A 19,573-nucleotide genomic window follows, 5' to 3' on the forward strand; every position below is an offset into this window, starting at 1 on the left:
ATACATGTCCCAAAGAACCGACAAAATATAAAACTGATGTAGAGAAAGGAATAGAACATCTGTTAATGGGCCTCGTACAAAGCAGAAAGGACTCTATTTAGGCAGAAAGACAGATGGGAGGCACTGGCAGCACACTACATCAAAGCAGATAAGCGCCTTCTAAAATATCATTGATGAGACACTAGATATAAAAATGTATGTGAATTTTAAATTTCAATGCACGTGTGTGGTGGATCGAATTTGGTACATCTGTACCATAGAATCAGAACTTCCAGCATTGCTTCTATTCTTCCGGACAATTCTATAATAATTACAGGGCTCCATCAGAGATAGTCAACCTCATATGACCTTAAAGCAATGCTGTACAAAATAATTGTAAATTTGACCCAGTGTTCTGCCATTCAGTTACTGAAAAGTACTTGATGGGAAATTGAGTTTGCCAACATTTTTAACAGGAATTAAATAAACAAAAGTTTTCTTTTCTAGAGAGTAATCTGCTGTTAGATTTTAAAAAATCTTCACTTTGTTATTGGATCTGCTCCATGTTAATTCTGTACATTGGTTCACAAACACCATTCGATTCTGCTTCCAATCATTTTTTTTTAAATCTATGGACTACTCTCTCCAGTTTAGCTTTAATATTCAGTATTACATCCAAAGTAAACCCAAATTAATTCATCCAAAAACAATTTTTTTATTAAACAGTATATGCCAGAGGCATGAAAGACTTGCAATAGAAATACATATTTTCATATATTTTAGAAACCTCAACATTTCACTCAGTACAGTATCTGGCAAGCAACTGGAAACTATAAAAATGGCATATATATCGTCAGTTTCTGTCCTCTTGTCCTAACTACCACCTGTTAAGGTATGGTTCCCAGAAGCTTGAATGCAAATGGATATAATCCACTTGATTACCCAATGATGAATGCTGGCAGGGTATTCTCCTTCCAAAAGATCACAATCACAACTGAATCTTATCCTTGCCTAATATCCATTAATAGACAATCTTACAAGAATGACCATGTGGTCAATTGTGTTTCCCAACTCAGCAGTGCTCCAAATGCTGCCATTTCAGTGCAGACAAGATTTAATTTCACCTTGGCTCAGTTGGTTACTGGGTTGACTCAGTTATTGCAAAATGCATCCAAATTGTGAAGACTCATCTTTGACACTCCACCAAACCTCTGCAAAAATAACTACAGAGCAGGAATGCCAAATGAGTGTCCCTTCTTTTCCCCCTCCATTGCTTCGCCAAGTTCAATCAGGCCACTTATGAAAATCAGGTCTTTACTTGTACCCCAAGTAACCATGCTCGACCACATCAAACTTATACAATTTTGCTCGACTTTCAAACAGTTAACCTCCCTCTCTCATAATGATGGAGCAAAGGATGGATCGGAAATCAAGGACAAAAAAAATCTTTTTCATCTTTGCTTTCCACTCCATCAACTGCTTCACCTTCTGATACACTTCTGCTGTTTTGACATCTGCCACAACCATTGTTTAATTTGCCTGCCATCTCAACTGAACCATTTCCCACATTAATTTTTCATTTCTACAGCTTTCTCCACCTCCCCCCCCCCATTTCATTCCTCTCTAATCTCTGCTTTGCCTACACTCTCCTTCCAGCTTCGTCTCCACAAAACTACAATTCATCCAAAAACAATACAGTCTGCATCAAATTTGGGCCTCACCTCCAGGCTCAGATGAATCATCCTGCACCCTTATCCTTGCCTTTAAATCCCACCTTGATTTTGCATTAATCTCAATAACTGTGAGAGGCATTTTCCTCAGTGGCCTTGAAGTTCTTCACGCCTTCGGTTAATCCTGTAAATACCATGCTCCAACTAAACAGTGAAGATTGACAAAATTACCTCTTTCAAAGTCTTGCTGAAGTCTCACTTTCAATCACCTAACCCTGGAGTTTCACGAATGTCCCCAGAACCATACCTCTTTCCCTCTTGAACTATCAAAGCCAACCTCAAACTAAGTGCAGTCAGCTGAGGTGACCAAAAGCAGTGAGAAGGACAAAGCTGTGGACGTTGTCTACAAGGACTTTAGCAAGGCCTTTGACATGGTTCTACATGGAGGCTAGTCCAGAAGGTCAGAATACATGGGATCCAGGGTGAGAGAACCAATTGGATACAAAATTGTCTTGGTGGTAAGAGGCAGAGGGTGGTAGTGGAGGGCTGCTTTTCAGATCAGAGACTTGTAACCAGTGCAATGCTGCAAAGATCAGTGGTAGGTCCTTTATTTTTCATATACATTAATGATTTGGAAGGTAATGTAGGTAGCATGAATAGAAACTTGGCAGGTGACACCAAAATTGGTGGTATAGTGGACAGTGAAGAAGGTTGTCCAAGGTAACAAAAATGATCTAGATCAACTGGTAAAGTGGACAAGAGAATGGCAGATGGAATTTAACTCAAGTGCAAAGTGATGCATTTTGGGAAGGCACCCCAGGCCAGGGCTAACAATGAATGGAAGGGCCCTTGGGAGTGTTATTGAATAGTGAGATCTTTAAGTGCATAGTTTGCTAAAAGTGGTGACACAAGCACGCAGTGGTGAAGGAGGCATATGGCATGCTTGCTTTCATTGGCCAAGGCACTGAGTATAGGAGTTGGTACGTTATGTTACAGCTGCACAAACTGTTGCTAAGGCTGCATATGGAGTATTGTGTTCAGTTCTAATCACCATGCTACAGGAAAGATATGATTAAGCTAGGGAGGGTGCAGACAAGATTGACAGGAATATTGGCTGAATTGGAGGGCTTGAGTTACAAGGAGTGATTGGATTTTGCTGGGACTGTTTTCCCTGGTGAAGGGGAAACTGAGGGATGACCTTTGATATTTGTAAAATTATGTGGGGCATAGATAGAGTAGATAGTCACAGTATTTTTCCCAGGGTAGGAGTCTAAAACTAAAGGGCATAGCTTGAAGGTGAGGGAGAAGAATTTAAAGGGGATTCAAGGGGCAAGATTTTTCCCCACAGAGGGTGGTCAGTAAATGGAATGAGCTACCAGAGGTGGTGATAGAGGCAGGTACAATTACAAAATTTAAAAGACATTTGGACAGGTGCCTAGATAGGAAAGATTTAGAGGGATATGGACCAAATGCAGACGTGGGATTAGCTTAGATAGGCATATTGTTGGCGTGGACAAGTTGAGCTGAAGGGCCTGTTTCATGAATCTAACTATCTACAATCTAAGCAGAGCTATTGCACTGGTAATATCCATGACCTAATTGGGCTTGGTAGTTTTATGAGACCAGTATCCAAGTACTAAGTGAATCAATCCAACAAAATAATTCCACTAAAACAGAATATTCAGTCATTCTTGCAGTATTTGAAACAGATTTTGCAATTTACAAGATAAACACAACAGCTGGGCACTTGCGTGCAAGCGGGTGACAAATGCAACTCTAACAATGTTCATTATAACAACATTTTTCCATTTAAGTAAACTGAAATTACAAACAATGTGACAAGTGGAACCACAAGTACATATATGTCATCCACTATAAAACTACTGAGAGATCAATCCAATATATGATCAATCGTTCAGTTAAACGCTTAGCTTTTTCTCCCATGGTTACTCACTTTTAATCACAATACCCCCAAATTTCTCATTCAAATGAAAGACAAAATCTAATAGTAAAAAATTCTATTCAAAAAGTATTAATCTTGCACTACAATTTCTTTGCTTTTAAAAATGGCAAATTTACTCCACTTTTTCTCCCACTTATCTTGCTTTAGTGTTAAATTGATTTATTTTCTTTGTGGACAATCATGGTTGATGATATCTTCAGGATAACCTAATGTGTGGGAACATGTTGATTATCAGCCTAATAGCAGGACCATTGCTGTTTAAATCTGGCAAGCAATTTTTTTTTTAAAAAAAAGCAGTCAAGAACCAGTTAAATTCTCGATATACTAATCGACACACACACACTATATGCCAAAACATTGCTTAGGTTACAGTTTATACCCTGTTAACAGAGATTAACAAGAAAATTTACCATTACTGGCTTATAAACCATCTGGTGGCTTTCTACGTATAATCACCCTAAGTTGATAACCAGGACAGCAAGTGACTCTAAAGTGACATGGTTTCAAAGGAAGATTCAAGAATAGAAAATCATTTTAGTGTTACTTACTATCTTCTTCTTTTGTATTTTTAAATCTTCTAGGGCTTCACCTGTAGTGAAATGTTAACAGTTAATCATAGTTTTCATGGCAAATCTAGTGCTAAAAATGTTGCATTTTAAAAGGACTGTATATTCCAAGATGCAAAAACAAAACTCACTGTTCTTTTCAGTTCTTCTGCAAAATAACCAAATCAAAACTTTTCTTATCAACCAGACCCTAAAAATAAACACAAGCTGTGTGAGACATGCATACAAATGGGGTGGAAAAGATCAGGCATAAAAAAACAAATTTAAACAAAAGGATCTTGTAACTCACTGGGATATAATAAAGGAATTTTCCTATTAATTTAAATGGGCAGAATCTTCTGGAAGAAACATTAGATTGAACAGTATCTAATTGAAGCTACAAGCTGACAAGTCACTGGTCCTGATGAACTTCATTCTGGGGTCTTATATCAACTAAGAAGATCCTTTTTTTAAAGACAAATAAACTGCAGATACTGGCAACTCAATGAAAACAGAAAATGCTGGAAACACTCAGCAGACCAGGCAGCATCTGTGGAAAGAGAAACAGTTGATATTTCAGGTCAAAGATCCATTATTAGAATGGGGAAATGAGGGAAAATAATTTGGTGAGATTGTTGATGATTTAGTTCTAATTTTCCCCAAAGTCCCCAGATTCAGCAAAGCTACTACTAGATTGCAAATTAATAAATGTATCTATTTTTTTCAAAAAAGGGGGAGCCAGTTAGTTTAACATCTGTTATTGCATAAACATTTAAAGGAGTTATTAGACATTATAGTAGGCTACTTGGATAAATTCAAAGTAAGAAAAAAAATCAGTTTGTACAAGGGAAAGCACGTTTGCCCAATTTATTGGAGTTTTTTTTTGAAGCAGTGAATGTGCTGTGGATAAAGGGGAACCCATAGATGCACCATACAGCACTTTCCAAAAGGTGTCTGACAAAGCCATAACAGAAAATAAAAGCTCCAATGTACAGGCATGGAGAGAAGACAGATTGGCTAATCAGAAACAGTAGGCATAAGCTAGTCTGTTTCTGCTTGGCAATGTACAAAAATGGTGTGCAATAGGAATCAATCCTGAGTCCTCAATCTTTACAATTTGGATAAAGGCAGCGAAGTTATGGGTGCTAAACGATTTGGATAAATGCAGCAAAGCTATGGATGCTAAATCTGCTGATGACATAAAGATGTGAAAAAGATGCAAGGAGGCCATAAAGAGATACAATACGTTAAGCAAACTTGTAACGTTCTGATAAAGAGTATAACATAAGAAAAATGTGAAATTGCCCAATTTGGCAGGAAAAATAAAAATATCAAAATGGTGAAAGTTTACAGAGCTGTGATGCAGAGATGCATTATTTGCAGGGTGTCCTGGAGCATTATTTGCAAGCAGGTTCATGAGCAAATACAATTAGTAATTGTTTATTGAAAGAGGAAATGAATACAGAAGTAGGAATGTTAGGAACATAGGACATTCATGAGACCACATTGGGAGTACTGTGTTAATGGTCCCATTTAAAAATTTTTAATGCATTAGCAGTTTAAAGGGGCCATCTGTTAAAGACAGACAAGGTAATTTTTTTTTCCTCTGAATGTCTTAAGACTCTGGGACGCTCTTTTTCAAAGGGTGGTGGAAGTAGTTTTGAACATTAAGGTAGAGTTAGATGGATTCTTGATAAGCAAGGGCATGAAAGATTAGTGCGGATGGGCAGGAATGGGGCATTGAAATTACAATATCAACCATGATGTTAATGATTGGCAGAGCAGGCTCAATGGTTGAAACAACCTATTCCTCTTAAAGTGTGTGCTCATAACAGGGCAAATGGTCAAGACCAAAAGATTTTCTGGATGTCATAATTATCCAATCACTTACATTTATCCAAAAACAAAAGAAGATTTCTCAAACTGAATGAATAAGGCTTATTCAAATACTGAAGATATAATTCATGCTTTGCACTGAGAGCCACGTGTTCTAGTGTTTGGCACACTCATGGAAATGGATCAAAAACTTTAAACCAGAGGGTACACATGGCAAGTTATATATCTACCTAGATCATCCTCAATCCTCACTCTTTATACAAGACAGAAAATGTCATTATTCCAAGGTCAAGATTAATTCAATAAATTCATAGTTACCCATACATGAGAAATATCAATTCTTACTCCAAAGAAATGTAGCTAGTGGCGAGCAGTAGATGCTGCTATTAAACCCGTGGAAGGCACATATTTCTCAGAACCTCAGACTGAAGTAGAGAGAAGGAATAAATAGTAAATTGCCACATCTTGGAAGGTTGATGAAAATAGTTGTCACTGGGGAGAATTCTGGTTACTGTCCAATACATTCACTATTTATGTATATAATAAACCTAAACAACAAAATTGCTAACAGTTATAATACCTTACAATAAAGAGCTTAGATAAAAACAAGACCTTGGATTAAAACAAGACCTTGCTTTACTTCCAAATATAAAAGATTAGAGATGCCTTGCAGGAAAGATTCTTTTGAAAACTAAATAAGAAAAAAAACATTCTGCAGTCCGTGGTGATTTAAAGAAAATGTTAAATTCACTTGGATTACAAAATACAAGCTTGCCTCTACACTACTTCAAAAAAAAGGTCCATTGTACCAGATACATTAAGTGAAATAGTCTGCTCTGTCAAATCTAAATCTTAGATGTTTGCGTTTTGATTTATTCACAACATATGGGAATATCTGAAAGCATTCAAAATTTATTGCTCATCACTAATTAACCTTAAAAAGGTGATGCTGAGGAATCTTCCTGAACCACTATACGATAAAGGTACTCCAGTTGTGTTATTCCAGGAGTTTGCGCAGTAGAAATGAAAACAAAATACTCAAATCATAATGGTTCAATTTGTAGGAAAACTTGGCACTGGTTGGGTTCCCATGCACTTGCCGTCTTTTCTTTCTGTAACTGCAGAGTTCAAGTATGGAAAGTGCTAAAGCAAAAAAAATACCTTGAAGTTGCTGCATTTGTAAATGGCACACACTGCAGTTTTTTTCCTAATACTGGAGAGAATGAATATTTAAGGTGGTGGATGGGCTACCAATAAGATTGCCCAAAATAATATCAAACTGACTGTTGTTAGAACCAAATTCAATGGAAAGTATTTCATCACAACAGTGCCTTGTATCTTGTAGATATTGGAAGGGTTCTGGAGAGCAAAGAAATGAGTCACTTCCTTCAAAATACAGAGCCCTGACCTGCACATGTGGTATAATATTGGTGTAGCTGATTGTTAAATCATCAAATGGTGATCACCAGGATGTTGACGACAATTATAACTATCAAGGAGAGGTGGTTGGGATTATAATTGCTTGGCACCTGTGTGCAGCAAATGTTGCCTCACACATCTGGTCAGATCTGAAACATTGTTCAGCTCTTGCTTCAGTCCCTGTAGAACTAAAACTAGAACCAAACATTGCAATCAACAGAAAATTGTACCATTACTGGTCACATTACAGAGGAAAGGTTTAGGAGGAGGCAACTGAAGAAAAGTGGGCCCAAAGCAGCTCATGTAGCTGTAATGATTGGCCTTCAGCAATCATCTTCCCTTTTTCAGTTAGAACTTCAGCTAATGGAGGGAATTCCCCAATTCCCACTATCTACAGTTTTATTTGTCCTCCTTGGCAGCTCACTCAATAAACCCTGCCTTAAAGGGCAGTCACACTCTGCTTTTTTGTCCCTATTTGGATAAAGGCCATTATGACATCTGGAGCAGAGTTCCTCTGACAAAACCCAAACTGATTTGACATAACCTTGTTCAGAAAAATAGTTCAAACTTAATTATATAAGCATTTACAAGTGTGTAGAACCATGTAAATAACAGTGATGAGAAGCCTCGATACAGGAACCATGTGATAAGCTTTCCAGAAAATTAAATTAGCTGGCATAAGACAAAGAATATTGCAATGATTTTTTTTTACAAGTTCAACAATGCCTTGACTGAATGCAGTAGTCTTATGTAATCATCTTAAATGATCTGGGCAACTATGATTTGAAAGAGACCAACAGCAAGAATGTAATGACCCAGCTGCAGATAGTAACATTTCAATTTACTTAAACCTAGTTTGTTTTTTTTTTGAAAACTATGCTTTAATTTATGCAATGAGCTATTCAATTAACAGGTATTCATTTATGGGCTTGAGCATTAGTGTAATACAACATCCTTTCTAACTATACATCATTTTAAGTTGCACCAATAAAAACAAAAGAGACAATCAAGATGCCTTTCTTCAAACTATTTGAACCAACAATAATTACTTACAATAAAGGAAATAAAAATCCTGGAAGTGCCAAGGTTAGTCGTGCAGTCCATTCTTCCGGAAAACACCATAAGTACACAATTATAAAGGCTACGATATAGAGAGTGGATGAATAGAGTACCAGTCTTCCAACCCAGATCTTTTGAAGTCTTTGATTCTTTTCCTTGAATTCTTCTAATGTATTTATTTCCTATAAATAGAAACAACTAAATTCAGTTTATTGTACTCAACATAATATGCACCAAAATGTTTGTTCCAGATGACTGGATCAAAGTGTAATATACAAAGAGGTACTAATTGACATCTTTGTTGGTGCCAAAAGTACTATTAGACTTGAGCAGTCCCACCACTCCCTGTCAAATGTACTGAAATTTTCCTAATAAAAGATAATCTCTTGTAATTTTTCCAATGCACACTTAAAATATTCTACATCACAACATCTGGCAATCTAACTTTTCAAAAATATATTTGTTGTTTTAATTAAATTAAAACTTACATCTATGATGCAAGGGGGAAAATAGGGAATCCAGGGAGGTGGGAGTGGGGCACGAATGGAAAAGGAACGTGGAGTACACTTTAGAAATAAAATTATAGAGCATCAGTCTGAGACAGCTTAGGCCATCAGTTGTAGAGCAAGTAAAATTAAGCACGCCCAAGGGGACAAAATTAGAGGATCAGAGATATCTAGGTAGCTTGCAAAGCTGGAAGTAATTGAGACGGTCTGGGACATAAACATGGAGTGGATTGACATAAAGATGAAGATTTTAAAATTGATGAGCTGTCCAAGCATAGATCGGCATGCACAGGCACGATTATTAAATGAGCCTTGTTGCAAGCCCAGGTCCAAGCTGCAAAGGTTTGAATGAACACAATTTTATACAGGGTGGAAGATGCGAGGTTGGCCAGGCGAGCATTGTAATAGCCCATTCTAGAGATAAGATATGGATGACGGTTCTAGCAAAACACAAGTCAGTAACTGATTATAACATTAGTGGAAGTAATCTGCCTTCATGGAGCAAACATGCAAGTAAAACAAAGCTCTACAAAACAAAACACAAGCAGTCTGACTTAGCTTTATATGATTTCCTGGAATGGGAATGAAGGCCGGGGGCTACATTTCTGGCAAGGACCAAAAAACAATAACTTCAGTCTTCCTATAGTTAGTTTTAACAAATATCTACTCACTCAACACTAACAGATAATCAGCATGACAAATCTGAGATATTAGAGTGATCCAGAGTGGTAGAGGTGAGATAGAGATGGGATCATCAGTGTACGTGTGAAACCTGAAGCATCTTTGGAAGATGCTGCCGAAGGTTAGCATGCTTTTAAGCAATAAAGAACCATCGAGTAAATCATTGGAGAGCTCATAGTAGTAGTACAGGAGTAGAATAAAAAAAACTATTGCAGACAATTCCTACACAATAATTTGATAAATAAAAATAGAACAAGTAAATTCACTTGGCTAGACAGCAGACATTGGATGAAGATGGGCATGATAAAGGATGCAAATAGAAAAGAAAGGACTGTTACCACAGTTGTGATTGCAGCATTCTTAAATTAGAGAAAATGGAAACGGTATACTATCTAAAATAATAATTGTAAATGGAGGTGCATCAAAATTAAAAGTTACACAAATTTTATTTTAGAGTTGATTAAAGGAACTATTTTCTGTTCCAATGTATTTCAAATTCCCTCAAGTACATATTGCCCCCTCATCTGCAAAAGAGGACCTAACAAATAGCTTATCGAAAACTGAAAATTCAATGTTGCAACCTCATTCTGGTGATTCTTTCCCCTTCCTGGTTTCATCATTTTCAACCTTTCATACCACAGTAACATGCAGCTCATGCATGTTCATTTTCTTCTTCCTTGTGCACTTTCATTCATCTTTATCCACTCCTTCCTCCCCACCCATAACAAATTTCCCTACCACTTTCTTTAAACAGTAGCAAAGTTGCAAGAGTTCATGTTGAATTCCCAACGGGGTTCTTCAATACAGCAAGTAATTATTTTGCTTATATTATTGACCAGCACATTGAGGGCATGAGTGAGGGTGTGGAAGAATACAGGGGAAGGACAAAAAAAATTCTATGATTTAATCCATTTTTCTTTAAATTTCTGGATATTTTTCTAGTTTGTATTCCCTCTTCTTGGGCAAGGTGTCAAGGGCAAACTGATCTATCCACACATTAAGCCACTGAGTGTAGACCTCAATTTAAACAACACACAAATGTTTTAGTCATTCATCATCAGGTCTGGCAGGACCACGTCAAGCCCCTCTCCTATCTGGCAAAGCTGCTCACTACTCTTGGGATATCCCAGAATGGAAAAAAAATAATCAAGTTTCTTTTCTTCACTATCAGGAACTAGTCTCCCTTGCCTCCACACAAGTGTAAGAAGCTTATGGTCTTGATTATTACTATAATTGATATTGTTCAGCTGGTTTTAATCATATTCTTCCTTCCCTTTATCCTTCCAAATTTCCATCAAGGTTTGTGTCCAAGGTACAAATTCTTTTCTCTCTCTCATGTATCATACTGCACTCTCTTCTCAGAGTCCATAAGCAATTGATCACCTAACTTCTGTACTCTCACAAATAAGTGGTTTCCTCTCCTCTGGTTCTGCTCCACCCCTTCATTTTTCTATTTAAAAAAAAACTCAAGGCTACAATTTGGAAGCACAGTAGGGCATCTCCAACATTCCTGGCTCTCTAAAGTTCTTGAAAATGTCACCTCCTAAATCAATGCCCATTATTGCAACCTATGCAATCAGGTTTTTGGCCCCACCACAGCACTTAAAAGAACCCACAGTCAAGACAAATTACTTCCTCTAACCTCATTCCACAACCACTACTCATTGTTCTTGATGTCTCACTGACATTTGACAATTAATCATACTATTATCCTCCTTTGTCCAGCTGAGTGGAGCTATATTAACCTGGTTCCACCTTTTGCTATCAGCCTGTTCCAAAGAATTTCTTTCAATTATTCTCTTTCTGCTTACTGTTTACTCCAGTCCCCAAAGATCTAGTATTAGCCCTTATTACCAATCACAAATTAGTCCCACAAAGATATGACATCAAGATTCTAATCATAGAGTTACAACAGTCTGTTTAATTTCAGAAGCACCTATTTTGACCTTAACTACTTCTATTCCAATTATTTTCCAGCTTCCAGTTCTGGTGAGCTCAAACAATGGGAAGACCAGAGTTATAATTTTGAGTTCTTGTCAAAACTCTGTTCCCTCCCCAACTGCTCTTCCCTAGCCATAATCCTGGGCCATATTGTCTTCAACCCTGTGGTCTTAGATCCCAAGTTAAACATCCACTCCAAAGAACCCCAAGACATGGGCTCTCTGTGTCAGCATACTTGTTACTGTAAACCTCACTCGTTCTTTTGTTACCCACAGAGCCAACTAATTCTTCCTGGCTAACTCTCATTTTCCATTAACCCAAACTCTGTTTGCTTGCATTTCAAACAACACCAAATCCTGCTTAGCCATTATCCTTATCTGTAGAAATATACTGTTTCCCTTTCACCAAGGTTTTCACTGTAAAATTCTTATCCTCACTTTCAATTTCTATCACAGCCTACTTCTCACCACCAAAAACCAGCTTGATTCACTAAACAAGTTACCAAATACCCAAAGATCACCAAACCAACCACAAAATCATTTTCTGTCATCCCCACTTAGTACTACTAATCACAATCCAGTAGGTAAACACAAAGACATTTAGATCCACTGATTATGCATGCATGTATAATTATATAGATACACATTTTTTTAAAAAATAACACATGTGGGCTTTCCTACTTTCTCTAGTAACTGCATCTCAGGTTTAGCTACATTCAGAGTTCTTCATAATTACTTGAGGTTTCCTCCCAATATTTCCTAGGATTTGTGGATGCTCCACCGCAAATTATAAATAGATGAAGCTGAAGCCTTTTTTTTTTACACTTGTTAAATGGCAATCTCTTCTATTATAATATCAGCTGTTTCTGCAACCTAACTTCATTAGCACTAAAACAACTGCAAATCCAGCAAGCTAAATTTCGTTGCTTCACCAAAGCTTCTTTTCAACATTGTTTGAAGTTTGACTACTCTCCATTTTATTTTTTTTTAAATTGTGTTCAAGAGCATTAATGTCTTAATAATTGATAAGGTGGGTCTAAACAATAGTATAGAACAATAAAACTCAAAAGCTTTTCTTATTTGCATAATGTCACCTAAAATCTTATTTGTCTTGTTTTCTATACATAAACAATTTTTGGTGAAAACCCAAAATTTTCTCTCCCCAAGCACTTTTGAAGAAATGGTTTTTAAAAGAGAACCCAAATAAAAGAATGATTGATTTCAGCACAATCTCCAAACTCAAAGTGGAGATACGAAGCAATATTGTCTGGTATACTTTGGTGAATGGATGATCTGACAGTCCACTGGACTGAGTTGGACTAATTTTATATCCATATCATAACCTATCAGCGACATTTCATTTGTGAACTTTGTGATATTTCACAAGCTAATCACTTGCTGCTCTACTCAAATAGGCCTGAAGACCAAAAGCAAATGAGCACAGTTTTAAATGACAAAGAGTAACTTTCATATTTTCTACTATTAACCCATAACAGGTTTACTAAATTCAGTTTCATAACTTATTGCGAGTCACAAAATCAAAACAACAATGAAACCAAGATGTGGGCTTCACTGCAAGGACATATATTGACCAACCCCAATTGCCTTTGAATTGATTGGCTTGCTAAGCCATTTCAGAGTCAACCATATTGATAGGTCTGCAATCACACTTGAGCTAGACTGGGCAAGGATGGAAAATTACCTCCCTGGAAGAATATCAGTGAACTGGATGTGGTTTCTTTTGGATGACAATCCACTATTTTTGTGGACATCATTACTTAATTTTATTTTAATTCCAGATTATTGACCGAATGCAAATTCTAGAGCTGCTGGTTGAGATTTGAATTCCAGGATTTGGATTGCTTGTCAGTTAGTAACCACTACATCACCACTGTACCATTTACATTAAAAAATGATAAAATGAAAGATTGTACCTTGTCAATTTTTTCCAATATTTCTACAGTGGAAGGCTTTGCCTGCATTAAAGATAAAAAAAAGATATGTAAAAATACAAAAGCACATATTCATACAATTGTATCCAAAAGAAATACAAAAATATGTTCCTACAAATGTGTCCAAAAGATAAATACGCTATTTATATAGTTCATTACTATAAAAGTTTATGCTCCTTTTACACTAGGCGGGACCCCTCAGCAGTTGGTTTGGATTTGAAGGCAAGTCACCCAATGAATAAAGATATTAATATTTTTGTGATGGAATAGAATCAAGAATGTACATGGATGTTAACTAGGTAATTTTGATATGTAATAATAATACAACAAGCTTTATAAAATGAATAGTATACTGCACAAATGAAAAGGACATCATATCCATACCTTCCAGGATAATTAAGTTAACACAATTTAAAAGCAGCAAGTATTGTTTATGGATGTTAATTCTTGATTTAGGGCGTATATTCAACTTTTATTAACACCATGTTTACCATCACAAGACAAAGTGGAAAAGTGTACATATGCACTCAGAAAAATTGTCCATGCTGCCACAAAGAACTTAAATTCTGCAAGAAAAAGAAAATCTATAGAACTAAAATCCAAAATATAACTGCCACCACTCTAAGACATTTCCCACAGAACATTTGCATGGATTTATTTTGTATTTATGATATTAAAGTAAAACTCTGATAATCCAGCATCCAATTGTTCAGAAATCCTTATAATTCGGCACCTAGCTCACTCAGTAGTCTAGAATGTGGTCCAGGGGTTCAGAGCGCAACCAGAACCAGGGATCTGGAATGTGGCTGAGACCACAGGCTGGGTGTGCAGCTGGACCCAGGAATATGGGACACAGGTAAGAGTCAGGGTGCTTGTATATTTTCAGCTCCTTTTAAACTCACTGTGCACTAGAAAATTGATTATATGATGTAACATGCAAAAAAAGTGAAAGTTCTGGGTATTATTAGGAGTAAATCCAACAGTTTGGAAAAAAAAAATCAGGAAGTCAGCCACCAAAGTGCTAAGGGTGCTGGATTACCAGTTTTACTGTATATGAATGTATTGTTTTTTGATGTTTGTTGAAAAACTAGTCACACCAACAGAACACAAGAAAAATATAGTGCATGCTGAAAATCTGAAATAAAAACATTTATGAAAATACATTATGGTACTTGACCTGCCAAGTCCAATGAAAGCTCATCAGCCCAAACATTAATTCTTCACCACCAATGCTGCCTGACCTGTTGAGTATCTCCACAAAGAAAATACCCAATAACATGAAGTAATAACATTTCTCAAATTTAAATTATGCAGCAAATCCTTCCTCCTTTCGCATCTTGTTATTTGCCCAAGCAGCTTGCTGAGAATGGAACATTAAAAATGGATCATTGTGTTGGTATCAAATTATGGATTATGACTGTAACATAAACACAACAAGTATGAAAACATGGATAGAGAAGTTGGGGGTACTCGTGCAGGATGCCCTAAAGGTTAACCACCAGGTCGGATTGGCAATAAGGAAAGCGAATGCTATGTTGGCATTCATTTCGAAAGGTATAGTGTATAAAAGTAAGGAAGTGTTGATGAGGCTCTATGGGGCACTAGTGAGGCCTCATTTGGAATACTGTGTACAGTTTTGGGCCTTATATCTTAGGAAGGATGTGCTGATGTTAGAGTGGGTTCAGAGGAGATTTAAGAGGATGATTCCCAGAATGAAAGGGCTTACATATGATGAGCATTTGTTGGCTCTTGGACTGTACTCACTGGAGTATAGAAGAATGAGAGGGGACCTCAGAAACATTTAAGATGTTGAAAGGACTGGACAGAGTAGATGTGGCCAAGCTGTTTCCCTTGGTGAGTGAGTCCAGGACCAGAGGGCACAATCTTAGAATTAGAGGGTACAGGTTTAAAACAGAGATGAGGAGAAATTTCTTTAGCCAGAGGGTAGTGAATTTATGGAATTCCTTGCCACGTACAGCAGTGGAGGCTAGATCACTGGAGCCGTTTAAGGAAGAGATAGATAGATATCCAATTAATCAAGGTATCAAGGGATATGGGGATAAGGCTGGAAATTGGGGTTAGAATAGTTTTTTTCCCATTGTCCCCCCCCCATTTCTCATTCCTTTTCTTTTTTACCCCCCTTTTCTTTGGAGCAGACTCGATGGGCCAAATGGCCTACTTCTGCTCCCTTGTCTTGTGATCAACCACTTGTAAAAATGCCAGCATTATTAAACATTCCAGTACATGGTCATTCTTACATCAAATAGCTACCCATTAACTTGGGGTGCACTTTAATACTTTGACTTTAAATATCTATGCACAAAGTTAGAATCAAAATTCAAAACACAACTTTAATTACGTTCTCACGCCATGAGAATATGTGACATGTTTACATAGGTTACTATTTTTGAGTGCAAACAATGGAATTCAAATTGGAAATACGTGGGGCAAAATGACAAAAAGAGAAATGAATTATAAATAACATGATGCAAATATCCCTATCCTCAGCAAAACACAGTATTTAGGCTCAAATTCCCACAGAACTGACAAATCACTACTCAAATTGAGATACAGAATAAAATTCACTCATGGAATTTATGTGATAAGAGCACATAAATCAAAACAAATTTTTCTTCAACTGACATTTCTGTACGCCTGCACAGACAACAAGGCTTCGCACTACAGAAAAATCATGATACAGTCCATTTTCCATGAACGCAACCACCCACCCCCATAACACAGGGATCACATTAGTTAGCAATTTTAATCCAGAATTATAGCACTTGTAACATTTAATATCAAATCTTTTTCTGCATCCTTCAAAATCCCACAACTTTTTTGGACTAATGTCTAAGAGTTTGCCTGCATCAATTCAATTATTTAGTGGTCTTCTGTGCAATATGGATAAAACTGGAGTTTTGCACTACTTCATAAACAAATGCAGGTTTAAATATTTTTACATAACAGTGCATCAACACAGCTTCATATTATAGTGAAACCTTATATTCACAATCTAAATAAATGATTTAGTTGCAAGACAAACTACCCAATTTCAACATGGGTACCAGCTGATCAGTAAAAAGCCAAGCCACGTTGACCAAGAAAACATCAATTTGGACTCCATGCATTAAATTAACCTTCAATTAAAGGCTGTTAATTGTGCCGACAAAAGGCCTCCTTGCCCCCTACAAGAGAAAAAACACATCTGGTAACCTTTTCTGTGATCATGTTTTCAGACACGAATTGGAATTGGTTTATTATTGTTACATGTACTGAGGTACAGTGAAAAACTTGTCTTGCATACTGTTCAAACAGATTAATTCATTACATAGTGCATTGAGGTAGTACAAGGTAGAACAATACAGAATGCAGAATAAAGTGTAACAGCTACAGAGAAAGTGCAGTGCAGGTAGACAATAAAGGTGCATGGTCATATCAAGGTAGATTATGAGGCCAAGAGTCCATCTTATCGTACTAGGGAACCATTGAATAGTCTCATAACAGTGGGATAGAAGCTGTCCTTGAGCCTGGTGGTACGTGCTTTCAGGCTTTTGTATCTTCTGCCCGATGGAAGAAGGGAGAAGAGAGAATGTCTAGGGTGGGTGGGGTTTTTGATTATTCTGGCTTCTTTACAGAGGCAGCGAGAGGTATCGACAGGGTCCATGGAGGGGAGGCTAGTTTCCATGATATGCTGAGCTGTGTCAACAACTCTCTGCAGTTTCTTGTGGTCATGGGCAGAGCACTTACCATACCAAGCCCCGTGATGCATCCAGATAGGATGCCTTCTATGGTGCATTGATAAAAATCAAAAAGGGGGACATGCCAAATTTCTTTCGCCTCCTGAGGAAGTAGAGGCGCTGGTGAGCATCTATATGGTTGGACTAAGACAGGCTATTGGTCATGCTCACTCCTAGGAACTTGAAGCTCCCAACCTCTCGACCTCAGCATCGTTGACGCAGACAGGAGCATGTGCACCGCCCCCTTTCCTGAAGTCAATGACCAGCTCTTATTTTGCTGACATGACACCATGTTACCAAGCTCTCTATATCCTTCCTCTACTTTGACTCATGGTTATTTGAGATACTGCCCACTATGGTGGCATCACCTGCAAACTTATAGAGCAGAATCTGGCCACACAGTCATGGGAGTATAGGGAGTAGAGTAGGGGGCTAAGGACACAGCCTTATGGGGCACCAGTGTTGAGAATAATCATGCCGGAGGTGCTCAAGTCAGGCTCAGGAGTCAAGTTACCTTCAAAAGATAACCCAATCAAGGCTTACACAACAACAACAACTTTGGCAAGTTCTGAAATGCATCTGCTATGAGGATTTTACAGGGAGATGGTCAAAATTGCATTTTTTCTGTAGCAAGAATAAATGAGAAACTATTCCCACTGGTTGAAGGCTATGTAATAAATGGACAAATTTTTAAGTAAATTGGCAAAGAAAACAGAGGGCAAACAAGCAGTTTTGTTTTCTTAATACATACAGTACAATCCATCTAGAGTAAAAAGTTTGGAAGCAATTCAAGCAAAATTTATAAGGAGCTTGGAAATATATAAAAAGGAATATTGTGCAGGCTCTATTGAGAAAAAGATGAGATGGCTCTTCCAAATACCACAGTTGGAACAGCTGCAAGAGACCAAAGGGCAAAGTTTCAGAAGCAGAAACACAGTATCTTAACAGAAGAGGTAGAAATTGAGATGGGGAGAAATGCTTTCACCAGAGAGGGTTGCGAGGGTCTGAAACTTTCTACCAGAAAGGCTGGGAGAGCCAGAAGTCTTCATGCCCTATGAAGGCAACAACTGGGATGTGCACTTGAAGTGCTGTAATTGGCATATCTATGAACCAAGAGATGGGAAGTATGATTAGGCCAAATAGTTGTTCTTTACCATGTACACAAGAGGCCAAATGACCTCCTTTGCTGTGAATTTCCATAATTTTACGTCACTGCTCAGGCTCAAGTAGTAAGGCCAAGAGTCATCATTGAATTCTGTTGGAAATTTTAGTTTTATTGTGGGCAAACATGCTACATAGGTAATAACCAATGAACAGTTAGTGAAAGGTACATTTTGTAAAAATGCTTTTTTCTAACACATCAGCCAGTCTTGGGACAAAAGGGGTAGGTAAATAAATTTCAACATACAAGCAACACAGTTGCAGAAAAATTAAAGTAAAATAAAAGTTTTGTTGTGACAGAAAATATAAATAATAAATATATTCATTTACCTGCTCAGCTCCACTACGCTAAAGGCCCAGAAATACAACAGGGAAAAGTGGTCCAACCATGGATAACAAGAGAACTTACAGATAGGACTAACCCCAAGGAAAAGGCTTAAAAGTTGCCAGAAAAAGCATCAAGCCTGCAGATTGGGAGTGTAATAGAATTTAGCAAAGCATGACAAAGAAACCTATATAGGAAAATAACCATAGGTTAAAAAAAACTACTGAAGTTAAATGAACATGAAACTTGATAAATCTCAGGACCTGATGATCCATATCTCAGAATTTTGAAAGAGGTGACTGCAGTTAAAATGAATGTTGCAGTTGTCATTTCCAAAATTCTATAAATTCTGAAATGGCTCCTGCAGATTGGAGTAGCAAATGTTACACCATTATTTAAGAGAACAGGGAATTACCAACCTGTTAGCCTGACAACAGCAGCTGGAAGGTGCTAGGATCTATTATAAACAATGTGATATCTAGACATTTAGAAAATATAATTGAGCAGAAGCACAGATTTATATAAAAGGTAATTATCATTTGGCTCATCCATTTTAGCTTTTTGACTATGCATCTACTAGAGTAAGTGAGGAGGAATCAATGTGGTATTATTTGGATTTTCAGAATTATTATTTTTTTTAAGAAAAGCTCCCACACAAGAGACTGGGGAACAATGTTAGAGCACACTGGAATTGGGAAAGTACACCAGCATGGATTAAGAGCTGGGTAACAAAACAGTAGGAATAAACAGGCACTTCTCAGGTTGGCAGGCTGTGACTATCGGGGTGCTGCAAGGATCCA

General features: G+C 37.3%; 1 protein-coding gene across 2 annotated transcripts in view; it reads right to left on the reverse strand.

The window, feature by feature from the left end:
- Window positions 1-19,573, reverse strand: part of lnpa (limb and neural patterns a) — an 84,578-nt gene that overhangs the window by 50,727 nt on the left and 14,278 nt on the right. For both annotated transcript variants that reach the window (XM_052026822.1, XM_052026812.1), the window contains exons 3-6: window positions 13,533-13,574; window positions 8,466-8,653; window positions 4,310-4,368; window positions 4,161-4,201 (exon numbers count right to left, since the gene is read on the reverse strand). In XM_052026822.1, the coding sequence (XP_051882782.1) occupies window positions 4,161-4,201; window positions 4,310-4,368; window positions 8,466-8,653; window positions 13,533-13,574 (330 nt within the window). The remainder of the gene's footprint in view (window positions 1-4,160; window positions 4,202-4,309; window positions 4,369-8,465; window positions 8,654-13,532; window positions 13,575-19,573) is intronic.

Source organism: Pristis pectinata, chromosome 1 (genome assembly GCF_009764475.1).
Source record: "Pristis pectinata isolate sPriPec2 chromosome 1, sPriPec2.1.pri, whole genome shotgun sequence".
Taxonomy (NCBI): Eukaryota; Metazoa; Chordata; class Chondrichthyes; order Rhinopristiformes; family Pristidae; genus Pristis; species Pristis pectinata.